Below are 12,918 nucleotides of genomic sequence, written 5' to 3' on the forward strand. Positions count from 1 at the left end.
ACCAAGTTTGAAAGTACTTAGAAAATCAAAACTTTTGAGATGTTTTGTCATCCTGGTCTCTCTTGCTGTGTTCTCTGAGAGGAATGGAAAAGGATTTTTGTGCAGGAGTTAGCAAGGCTGACTGATAGGGCTTTAAAATAGATTTGAAGGGGGAAAGGGATAAAAACAGGCACACCAATGATAAGCCAAAGTACCATCAAAATGGTATGCCAAAATTTGAGGGACTGCATGCTAGTGAGATCCTTCACTCCGCTCCAGGAGGTGCTGGCTACAATGAAGTACATTTTAAATGTTTCTGCACCAATGCAGGCAGCATGAGGAACAAACAAGAGGAGCTGGAAGCCTTGGCTCAGTCCGAGAGCTACATCATTGGCATAAGTGAAACCTGGTGGGAAGAGGCCTGCGACTGGTGTGTTGTGTTGGAGTTACATGCTTTTCAGAAGAGATGGGCAGGGCAGGGCAGGTGAGGGGTGGCAGTGTCTGTAATGGAGGAGATGGTCTGTATGGAGCTTGTAGTTGTCTCACACATGTGAGAGCCTCTGGGTAAGGTCTAAGGAACAAGTAAATAAAGGGGGTGTCACCATGGGAGTCTACTATAGACCACCCAGGCAGGATGACAACACTGATGAAATATACTCTAAGAAACTAATAGATACCTCTAGATCACCTGCCCTTGTCCTTATGAGAGACTTCAACTTGCCACATATAAACTGGGAGTACCACACAGAGGATACAAATAGGTCCAAGAGATTCCTAAAACACCTTGATGATAACTTGTTTGTGCAGGTACTAAGGAAGCTGACTAGGAAAGGTGCCCTCCTAGATCTGTTGTTTGTGAACAGACAGGGTCTCGTGGGTGAAGTGGTGATTGGTGGCTGACCTGGCAAAAGTGACCATTAAGTAGTGGAGTATAAACTCTTTGGTGATGGGAGGAAAACTGCCAACCCTGCCAACTTCAACCCTGGATATGGGGAGAGCAGACTTCAGGCTGCTCAGGTAGGAAGGTCCCCTGGGAAACTGCTTTTGAAGGAATCAGGGTCCACCAGTGCCGGTCGATGTTTAAATACCACCTCCTAAGAGCACACGAACAGGCAGTTCCAAAATGTCAGATGTCAAGCAGGTGAACAAGGAGGGGCTTGACTGAGCAGAGATCTTCTAGAGTTTAGGTAGAAAAAGAGCGTATGGCCACTACAAGTGAGGTCAGGCAACATGGGAGGACTACAGAGATGCTGTTTGCCTTTGTGGGGAGACAATTCATGTAGCCAGAGCTCAGTTAGAGTGGAAGCTGACCAGTACTGTGGGGAACAATAAAGTTTTTTTTTTGTTTGTTTGTTTGTTTTGTTTTTTAATATGTGAACAGCAAAAGGAGGACCAAAGAAAATACTGGTCTCTTACTTGATGAGGATCGTCATCTCACAAACAGGGATATAGACAAAGCAGAGACATTTAATGCCTTCTTTGCCCATCTTCAACACAAATGATGGGCTCTGGGAACCCTGGAACCATGCGTGGGAGGATTGTGGCTGTAGTAACAATGAACTCCCAGCCACCCCTGTGCTTGTGCAAGACTTACTGTTCCAGCTAGATGCATGTTAAGTTTATGGAACCTGACGGGATTCATCCCAGTGCACTCAGAGACCTGGCTGATGTCACTGCAACACCTCTCAATTATTTTTCATTGGCCTTGAGAATCTAGAGAGATCCGAGTCGACTGGAAGCTGGCAAACATTGTTCCAATTTTCAAGAAGGGCAAGAAAGAAGGCCCTGGTAATTATAGACCTGTCAGTCTCACTTCAGTGCCTGGTAAAATTATGGAGAAAATAATTCTGGGAGTTATTGAAAAACACCCAAAGGACAATGCAGTCATTGGTCACAGTCAGCAAAGGTTCACAAGGTGAAGATCCCGCTTAACCAACTTAATTTCGTTTTTTGACAGGGTCACCCATCTAGTTGACCAAGGGAAACCAAATCTTTTTGGATTTCAGTAAAGCTTTCAGTATGGTTTCTCATGTATCCCTCTGAACAAAATGTTCAGCACACAGCTAGATAAATACATAATTCAATGAGTGAACAATTGGCTGACAAGTTGGGCTCAAAGGGTTATAGTAATGGAGTTACACCAGGCTGGTGAGGCTGGTGTCCCGTCACTAATGGGGTTCACTAGGGCTCCATTCTAAGGCCAGGTCTCTTTAATGTTTTAATAAAAAACTTGGATGCAGGACTTGAAGGTATATGAAGTAAGTTTGCAGATGACATTAAATTGGAAGGAACTGTTGACTTCATTGAGGGATGAGGCCTTGCATAGAGATCTTGAGAAAACAGAGAGCTTAGCAATCACCACCGGTCTGAAGACATATGAGGAGCAGCTGAGGCCCCTTGGTTTGCTCAGCCCCGAGCAGAGCAGGCTGAGGGGAGGCCTCATGGCGGCCTGCAGCTCCCTCACGAGGGGAGCGGAGGGGCAGGCGCTGAGCTCTGCTCTCTGGGGACAGCGACAGGACCCGAGGGAACGGCATGGAGCTGGGACAGGGGAGGGTCAGGCTGGGGGTTAGGGAAAGGGTCTGCACCCAGAGGGTGGTCAGGCACTGGGACAGGCTCCCCAGGGCAGTGGTCATGGCACTGAGCCTGACGGAGTTCAAGAAGCATTTGGACAACACTCTCAGACACATGGTTTGGATTTTTTGGGTGGTCCTATGTGGAGCGATGAGCTGGAATCAATGATACTTCTGGGTCCCTTCCAACTCGGGATATTCTATGATTCTACAAGGCTGTGACAAGGTGTCCTACGTGCCATTTACTCAGCTCTTCTATCCATCACAACACAGCCCAGCACATAAACACAGCCCTAACTATTTAACATGGTGAATAGTTTCATTCAGAAGTGGGACATACCACCTTTTCCAGAAAGCTTGTGTTATTTTCCAATACAATTAAACAGCTGCCTAGGTCACTCTTTTCTTTCTGACACTAGTGATTCATCAGGACAAGACTCTTTGCAAACAGATGGATTTCAGGGAAGCTGTCACAAGAAACTACAGAAGGAGAATCCAGAATTGTTATCACTCCAGGAGACTGGGGACTCACATAGGAGGACCACTTCAGACTCTTTCAGATCAGAGGACAGAACCTGAGTGTCTCATCTCTGGAAAGCAGCCCAACCACCATGCTATCACTGACCCGGAGGGAAGTCTGTTTCAGAGATTCAAAATAAATTTGCTTCACTTCAAAAATGAACACATACAAAATTTAAAGCCTTATTTTTTCCCTATTCTAAAAGAGATTTCTTGGTTCTCTGGCTAGGACACTGCCTAAGTTGTATTTTATAATCAGACACAATAATTATTAAACATAACTGCAAGAGAAGAAGGATCATTGTCAATATTCATGTTCCCAGTGCCTTCCAACAGCATTTTAAATCAGTAACAGGGGAAGGATAAAGCCTTTTTTATGGTCCTTGTGGCAAAGTGGTTGACCTACAAAGAAAGGAAAATGGAGTGCTGGAAGCAGCTCCAAAGTTAATTTCATAGACCTTCTGCCCAATTCCACATTGGATTAAGTTTTTTTTTTTTTTTTTGTATAGCACCAGACCATATGCCGCTGGTAAGTATACCGCTATTTAGATTAAAACATGCATAAAATAAGAAAGGAATCAGACCCTGCTCTTCCAAAAATAAACAAATAAGTTGCAATTAAATCTAACAGGTTACAGCTCTACATGAAATCTGGCTATGAGCACAGTTTGTCCTAGGCTTATAAATAGCTGTTTAATAGCTTGTTTTCCAATAGCTACATTGCTTCAAAGCTCCATTCTGCCTATTTTATCTCATTGCCTTACCTCACAGTAGACATTACTGACTCTGCTAATGCACAGTCTCTCATCTAACTGCCCTTTCTTTGGATTTCTTATTTAAATATAATTTTGTAATATCTATACACATGCTCAAACTTGTCTGCATACTCTGTAAATGCACAGGAAACAGGGGGGAAACAGTGGTTCTGTGACATTCATAGAATCATAGCATCACAGAATGGCTTGGGTTGGAAGGGACCTTAAAGAACAGCTAGTTCCAACCCCCCTGCCATGGGTTGCCACCCCCTAGATCAAGATGCCCAGGGCCTCATCCAACCCAGTCTTGAACACCTCCAGGGATGGAGCATTCACACATTCTCTGAGCAACCTGTGCCAGTGCCTCACCATCCTCTGAGTGAAGAATTTCCTCCTAACAACTAATTTAAATCTCCCCTCTTTTAGTTTAAAAACATTCCCTGCTGCCCTGTCATTATTTGAATGAGCAAAAAGGTGTTCTCTGTCTTTTTATAAGCCCTTTTTAAATACTGAAAAACTGCAATAAGGTCACCCTGGACCCTTCTCTTCTTCAGGCTGAACAGCCCCAGCTCTCTCAGGCTTTCTTCATAGCACAGGTCCTCCAAGCCTTCGATCACCTTTGTAGCCCTCTTCTGGACTTTCTCTAACAGATCCACATCCTTCTTGTGCTGGGAGCCCCAGACCTGGATGCAGCACTCCAGGTGGGGTCTCACAACGCTAGAGTAGAGCAGGGCAATCATCTCCCCAAAATTTCTGACTTCTCTCTTGATCCAGCCCAGGACACAGTTGGCCTTCTGGGCTGCAAGCATGCACTGCTGGCTCATGTTCAACTTTTCGTGCTCCAGAACCCCCAAGTCCTTCTCTACAGGATTGCTCTCATTAAGTTCTTCTCCGAGTCTGTGCTCATGTCCAGAATTGCCTCGACCCAGGTGCAGCACCTTGCCCTTGGACTTGTTGAACCTCATGTGGCTCATGTGGGCCCACTTCTCCAGCTTGTCCAGGTCCTTTTGGATGGCATCCCCTCTTGTACCCTTCTGTCATATTGATTGCACCACTCAGCTTAGTGTCATCTGCAAACTTGCTGGGGGTGCACTCAATCCCACTATGTTGTTGATAAATATATTAATCAGCACTGGTCCCAGGACAGACCCCTGGGGTGGTATACCACCTGTCACTAGCCTCAACCTAGATATCGAGCCATTGACCACCACATTCCTGCAGACTTGCTTGGGATTTGACGTGCTGGAGTCCCAGTGGCCAATATCTCTGCAACTCCTTCTCTTCTCTTCCATGCTATGAAATCAACTCACTCTGGTCCAATTTTCCCACCGTTTTAGAAATAACACTGCCTCTTCAGAGGCAAGTAGGAATCCAGGGCAAGAGATCAACAAATTGTAAATCTACTTCAAAACCAGTTCTGTATTTTCAAAGGAGTAACTCAAGTTATTAAGACCTTCGTTCTGAGACTGCTTCTCAGGTAACACCATTTAGATGAGGGACTACTTTAAATAAACCTAAGTTCTATCTGCTCTATATTTAAGATACAAAATATTTGGAACCTGGTAGGCAAATCAGTGGGTACAGATATATAGTGTTTTTTTTTTTTTTTAACAGTTCTTCAGAGTAATTCTCTATTTGCAGAAACAGAATGTCTTTAATACATTTTTTTTTCATTTATAGCTGATAATACAGGTGTGAAAGAAATATATAAACAAGTGAATGCAGAAGGCTGGAGCAGTGGTTGACACAAATGGTTGACCTGCAGGGGAAAAACAGGTCTCATGAGCTGGACTAAATGCTTCTCTCAAGTGAAGAAAGTTACTTGCATTGAACAGCACCTCCAAAAGGCTGTGATATTAATTCTCACTAAGAATTAATATATCTCTGGATAGCATTTTTTCCTCACCCAAAAGGAAAGGTGGTTCAAGCTGCAGAAGTCTAAAGCACCAGAGTGTTTTGGGGAGCAGTGGGAGCTTCTACAGAATAAGCTCGTTGTTCTTCACAGCCTGTAAGAATTGCCCCAAAGAAGATGCCCTCAGAGAAGAGAGGAAACAGTCAGCTGTTGCTGCCCTGCAAGACAGGTGACTTACTGAAAGAAGAACTAGAAATGCAACTGCTAGAAATGCAACTACTAAACATGGCCAGAGGGAGACAGTGACAGAAAAGAAATCATCAGGTAGCACTCGCTACTGTAAACTCATGCCCCAAATCACAAACTAATGCACTTTAAACACACATGCTGCATTCCACAATGCTCTGAACTTTTATTTTCATGCCTGCAAAGATGTCTGTTGATTTTCTGAAGCCATAATCCTACCACCATTGACTTATACTGAAGTCCAGAAAATTCTAGGTCTGGTTACCCTGACAACAATCCCCCCACTCTGCTACACCACCAAACACTTCACATGTTATCTCCTAGCAACCACACAGGTACATACAGCCTTTGCCGAAGGCACTTTCAAGAAAGTTACATGTACGTTAAAGAAAATTCAACAGATTTCAGATACACATGCATCCTTCACTCTGGGCTTCACTAAAGAAGCCCGTGACTGATAGAGATTTGAATCTTTAAAAAAAAAAAAAAATAAAAAAAAAAGGAGTGATCAACAGGTGAATAGGAATTACAAGCAGAGAATTATCTACAAAAAATGAAATACCCTGAGATCTGGCAGCAGTGCAGGTGATGCCAGAGGAAAAATTAACCCAAAGCATAGTTGTTTTTTTCACCTCTGGTTCCTCCTTGCATCAACTTTACTACTTAGCCTCAACAAGTCTTATTCTCCTGGACGTGCAGATACCTGATCAAGGATCAACTGTTCTCGAGGAGACAGAAGAGGTTCAGCAACCTGTCTGAAATGACAACTCCCCTGAGAAGTTGAAAGACCCTCACCAGAAAGAGTAAACATTTTTGTGAGTCGGGTGCTTAAATGCTCATTGCATCAAATAGGGCAAACAGAAGACAGATGCACATGCATCTGCCCCATCTGGGAGGGGGCACTCAAGCCAGCTGTTAGGAAGTGCTTACATTAGATGTTTGGTATTCTTGCCAGTCTTCAGACTACCCACAGAACAGGTGTGAGGCTTAGTTTCACAGCCTAAAACTGCTCAATTGCTTCGGTATCTAAATCACTACTTAAAGTATGATTGCTAGGTTATTTCTCTCCTGTTGGAGACAGGGGTTGAAACAATGTGCCCATTTTCTGTACAACACCCTTGTGATTATTAAGCACAGATAAATTAGAAGATATTCTCAGGTGCAGATATTCAAATCTACTTCCTGCACCCCAAGGACATGCACTATTCCCAGAACATACTGTACAACTTTTCAGTTTGCATTATTTCTTTCAGCCGTGTGGTCAGTTTTATTTGAAATCCCTCTGCTCTGCATTCAGTGCTATCATGGAGTATTAGAAATTACCAAAAGATCCAAATTTAGCTCCTCATAAGGTAAAACATCTGTGTTATTTTGCACATTGCAAATGGTACAAGGTAGAAAACAGAAGCTACTAATACTCAGTTCAGCTGAAACAGTTTAACTTTGGGCTCTGAGAGCAAACCTTCCAAAATAACTTTTTACTGAAGCACTTACAGGGATGCAGGAGTCCTGAGATGCCTATTGACGCTCAGTGCCTAAATGACTTAGACAAACTGACCTCTTACAAGTTCACAACATTTCCATTTTCCTGCACAAGCTAAGGAAAAAGAAGAAGGGGGAAAAAAAAGCAGGTATGTTTATATATAATGATAGAACTGACTATTGCCCAGAACAGTTTTGCAAGTCCAGAATGTGTGACTCAGTGCCAAGTAAATTCAGTCTACCAGGCTGCTCTGTTTCCTTTGCCAAGTGGCTAATTATTGTCTGAGGAAATGGTTTTCTCCATGCTCTAACACTTCAATCCATGCACTTCTCTGTCAGGCACTGCATAAGCATACAACCACAGTGCTTCTTGAAGTTACCTGCACTATTTGAAGGAGGAATGGAATATCAAATATGGAGCAGCAAACCTTTGTAAAAGTCCTTTTAGTGTGCTCATTCAAAATGTCTGGGCTTAGTCCAAGAAAAGCACTTCCTCTACTAGCAACCTTTTTTATGGCAAGTGTTGTTCAGGCCAGCACCTCTCACAGACCAGCTGGGCTAAATTGAAAAGGCTCTGCACTGGAACACAGTTCAATGTACTAACACTTCTCAGCCTGCCCTCCAGGTTTTCTTTGCCAGCTTTGCAGCCCCACAATATGTTCAAGGGGACTTGATGCCTTAACCATCAAATCAAGTTGTGAAACGATCACTTCCACACTGAGTCACAGAGTACGGTGATTTCACTGTGATTTCACCGAGTCTTCACTGTGAAGACTGGTGATTTTTGCCAGTCTTCAGTGTTATTTTCCAAGTTTCCTGTACGTCTAATATGTTCCACTGTACGTCTAGTATGTTCCACGTTCTACATAACATACTAGCAGCCAGTTAAACAGTAGTACAGTACAAACAAAACAAGAAGTACAAAAAGTACAGTGACTTTTTGCATTCTTGGTCACAATACTGCTTTAAAGAGAAGAAACATATCTTAGATCAAGGCACTGCTTAGGGTTGCACTTCTCCAAAGCCTGTGGACCTGAGACAACTCTCTTAGTACCTAGACTTCTCAGAGCTTTCCATAGTACTTTGATATCCTCTGATTTGTAACTGACAGCTGCATCACTTCTTATATTCCCCCATATTAAAAATAATAATAAAAAAGTTTTATAAAGTCAGAAAAACTGGGTGCTTGACATATTGAGGAGCATCCTTCTCCTCAGTGCTTCCACCTCATAACTTAATACGGACCCATGTGGATAAGAAGAGTGATACTGTCCCAATCCATTTCTTCTAATTTTTGAGCTTTGCTTCTACATTTTGCTTTCCATATTTTGATATGGAAATGCCTGAAAACTGTCAAAAACTGTTTTTTAGTGTGACTTTCAGAGAAGGTTTATAAATGCATTTTTCTATTCCACAAAGAACAAGAAGAACCAAACCATTACACCTGTGCTCTTGTCATTTCAAGAAAAAAAAAAAAAAAAAAAGAAAAGTAATCAATGAATAGAAAACTGCAGTTATTTCTTTGTTTTCCCATATGTTCCTACGGTTTAGCAACAAGAGCTTTAAAGCTTGTTTGTTCTTGGAGACTAACTTTGGCTAATGCTTAAGTATCATGGTGTTCAAGAAATGTGTTACCTATGCACACACTTTTGCTTAAGATCTTTACTGGCCATAATTAAAAGATGTATTTGCATCAAGTCCTACAGTGCAAATATTTTAATTTTTGTATCTTTTCAAATCACTGAGAAAGTGTTCAAGAAGCTGTTCATTTCTTGCTAAACAGCTGATACTGTTGCCCTTCAAAACTGGCAATAGTTGGGCAATGGGTCAAGCAACCCTTACACATGCAGTATCATCTCCTGCTCAATGTTATGCTTCAATTAAGTAAACTAATTGCCTTGTATCTTTATAAAAAAATGAAATAGGGTATGAGATGTTAATAGTTTGCTGCCATGATACCATTTGCATAGTCTGTAGGAAAGATTTGGTGTCACAGGGTCAACATGGAAGAATATACCTGCAATCTACAGCAGTTGTATGTATGTTACGATTATGAGTTTGGCCATAGGCGATACGGTAAGCACATGTTTATTAAGAAGTAAACACAGGCATGGCATGGCTGTTTTTTACTTCAGCATTTGTGCACAAGTACTTTAATAATACAGCATATGGCTGGGAACCAGAAACTGGGGGTCCTATTTTAAAGCATGGCACAGACTCACCTAGTATAAACTGTCATCTCTATCTTCTCTAATACTTAGCAAGTTCACTTAACTTCTTTGTCAACTAATCTGTAGGTACTTGGTACCAAGCTTTTGAGATCCACAAAGAAATACTCTCACACTAGAAATACAAAATGTTTACTCATAACCAGTTATAAGCAGATATACATACCTGAATGTATGGAACAACTCAGAACTTTTTATTAAAGAAAACAAAAGAAATTATCTTTGTAACACTGATCTCACCCCAATGAGCACAGATTAGAAGTACTTAAAAACTATGGTTTAGGCAAGGCATTTTAAGAAACAAGTGTTGTTGTTTTTAATTTTATTTTTATTTATTACATTGGGTTGAAATAATTACAGGTTGTTCTCTTTCATTGCCAGGTTAATATTGTGATGTGGATGAGTTTTAAAGCATTTTATAATTATAGGGTCAAATGCAAATAATGCAACACTTGATTGTGTAAACAAGTAAAGAACATTTTAGAGCAGAAAACGAAGACAAATGAAGCAGCATCATTTAAGTGGGTTCAATAGTTACACAACAGGAATATTTTATTAATTTATAATAAGGTTAGCAGCCATTTGACCTGTGTCTTTGTTTCCTCACATAAATAGATGAGATTTCAATACAGCTATTATCTGCAACCAAACACTATATCAGTTAAAGCCGTGGGTATTGCCAGACACATTTCCTTTCCAAAAAAAACTACTTATTTTTTCTTCAACTTTCATCTTCTATGGAAATAAATACTGTCATCATGTGCTACTGAAGAGCTGTAGTTCATGCCATTCCATTTCTTATAGCCAGACAGGTATCAAGTATTATCTTGCCCTTATGATAGTTCTGTAATATTCAGACCTTACTTTGGTCACACAAGAACATATTATCCTGTAGGAAACTGTGCCAGGCGTAGCGGCAAGAATGGAGGCACTAACTTGATTTAAAAATTACACAAAGTATTTTACAGATCTTAGTGCATATAAGACAGAGACTTTTTCTACTATCTCATTGGAAGTGTTGTTAAATAAATTAAAGCATCATTTCCCTCAGCTTGGGACTCTAAATGTGTCCAAGGAACTGAAGCAATCCAAAGTAATAGTAGGGTGCCAACTATGAAGTCCAAAAACAGCTGAAATATGTTCAATTTTAATGACCATAAAGTTGACAAATATATTTGCTTATAATGGCACATGATGTAATAATAAAAATATAAACAAAAAATAAACAATTTGTAAGAACAGAAAACAGTACTACCACTTGAAGATTTGTTTTTTATGCATTTCAACTTAAAGAATTGGTCAACAATTTCTATTTTTCTTTCCTGTACATTTAAAAAAGCTCAGTAGAACATTTTACAACTTAAGAATTAGGGCTTTGGCAAATTATAAAAATAAATAAATAATAAAAAGAACAAGAAAAGCAAAACAAAACAATAACAAGAAAAACAACATGGGTTTGGCTATCTGTAGGGTAATGTCAGTCCAAATAATTTGAAGAAATGCATGTGATTGCAGATGTGAAGAAAAATGAAATGCTGAGAAATGCCCAAGCAGATAAAATTCCTAAAAAAAAAGTTTGGCATGAGTAGAATGCAAGGAAAAAATAATGACAGGTCATTTTGTAGGAGACAGACTATGAACTGTTAGCAAATATCCATCATGTTGTGTCTAACATTCTGGATTAGTTTAAGTTCTCATCTAATAAACTAAAGATGGAGGGCACACTGCCTGATGCTCCTTGAGTAAGTATCTGCAGAGCACTGGGCGAAAAACTCAACATGTATCAATTTAAGCCAGGCTACACCCTTAGTTTCTGAAGTTCACTGGTGGGGTAGAGGGGTTGGTTAAGAGAAAGCTTTCCACTGAAGAGATAACCATTGCATTTCATTGGGAGGGACAAGAGCAGTTACTCACTGACATTGCCTCGATGTTCATAACCTGAGCAACAGTACACACAGAATAAGGCAGCTCTTGGGCAAGGCTATGCTTGACTTCTTGTTCTACCTGCTCCAAGCAGAAGGCTGGATTAAATGACCTCCTGTGGTCCCTTCCAATCTGAGTTATTCTGTGACTCCACCTGTGACTCAAGAAGTATCCCATTCATAAACGGGAAAATAATAATAATAAAAAAAGAGAGAACCTTTGAAAAATCCAAGGAAATGTACATTTTTTACCTTATGATTTGAGGTGGGTTTTTTACTTTTTTTTTTTTTTTTTTTTATCTGTTGATCTCTTTCACTTATGTTTTCCTTAGGTGTATATATATATACATACACATATATAAAAATTACAAAGGTTTCCAGTAATCTTTTAATTTCTTGATTATAACGAAACACCAAGATCAAGTTAAGCCCAGGGAATTACTTATGACACGATACCCTGCTTTATTATTACAACAGAGAAGTACCATGAGGTGCAGCCGGGACCACGACCCCGCTTGCTTTGAGCACAAGCTTTAGAACGGCGCTGCAAAGCATAATTCCTAGAAAACATTCTGGGAGATTACAGAAAAGCCTACAACATATGTAAAAAAAAAAAAAAAAAAAAAGCAAACCCAGCACAACCGTCTCTTCTGCCTGCCAAACTTGACGGATGCTGTTGAGCCGCGGGCTGCGGCCGCACCTGCCCTGAGGCGCCGGTGCTGGGTCCCAGCCTCCGGCCCCGGGGTGTGCAGCCCCTGCGGGCACCGCCGCCGCGGCCGGGGGGGGGCTCGGCCCCTCGGCGCCGTCCTCCCCGCCCCGCGGTTTACCTGGCGGCCGGCGCTGCTGGTCTGGGTCTCCGCCTCGATGCCGCAGCAGCGGGGCGCCCTGGCCCGGGCGGGGCCGCGCTCCTTGCGGCGGGGCCCGGCGCAGGGCGGCGGCGGCTGCCGGCTGCGGTAGGCGAGGACGGCGGGGATGGAGTCGGCGGCCTCGGTCTTGACGAAGAGGCCGTGCAGGGCGGCGGCGCTCTGCTGGGGGGAGCTGGGCTCGTCCGAGTCCCGGCAGTACACCACGCCGCTCTGCGAGACGTGGATGCTGGGGGCGCAGCCCATCCCTTCCCCACCCCGCCCCGCCCCGCTCCGCTCCCGGTGCCGGTGCCGGTCCCGCTGCCACCTGCCGCCCAGCCCCGCGGGGCCGCCGCCCTGCGCCTCGCTTCCCCGCGGCGCCTCCCCCCGCTGCCGCCGCCGCCGCCGAGCCTGTGGCGCTGCCCCGGCCGCTCCCGCCTCATGTAGCGCCTACCTCGCCCCGCAACGCCTCCCGGGCACCTCCGCACCGGCTCGGCGGAGCCCGGCCGCTCCGCCTCCCCTC

The 12,918-nt window shown here is 42.8% G+C and overlaps 1 protein-coding gene across 1 annotated transcript in view; it reads right to left on the reverse strand.

The window, feature by feature from the left end:
* The window catches only part of PDE8B (phosphodiesterase 8B), a gene marked incomplete at both ends in the record, with an annotated part of 90,418 nt that extends 77,756 nt beyond the window's left edge, over positions 1–12,662 (reverse strand). Inside the window, one exon of the mRNA XM_084305709.1 lies at positions 12,381–12,662. Coding sequence (XP_084161835.1) covers positions 12,381–12,662 — 282 coding nt within the window. The remainder of the gene's footprint in view (positions 1–12,380) is intronic.
* Between the last annotated feature and the right edge of the window lie 256 nt (positions 12,663–12,918).

The sequence above is a fragment of the Netta rufina genome (genome assembly GCF_964035555.1).
Source record: "Netta rufina genome assembly, chromosome: Z".
NCBI classification, from domain to species: domain Eukaryota; kingdom Metazoa; phylum Chordata; class Aves; order Anseriformes; family Anatidae; genus Netta; species Netta rufina.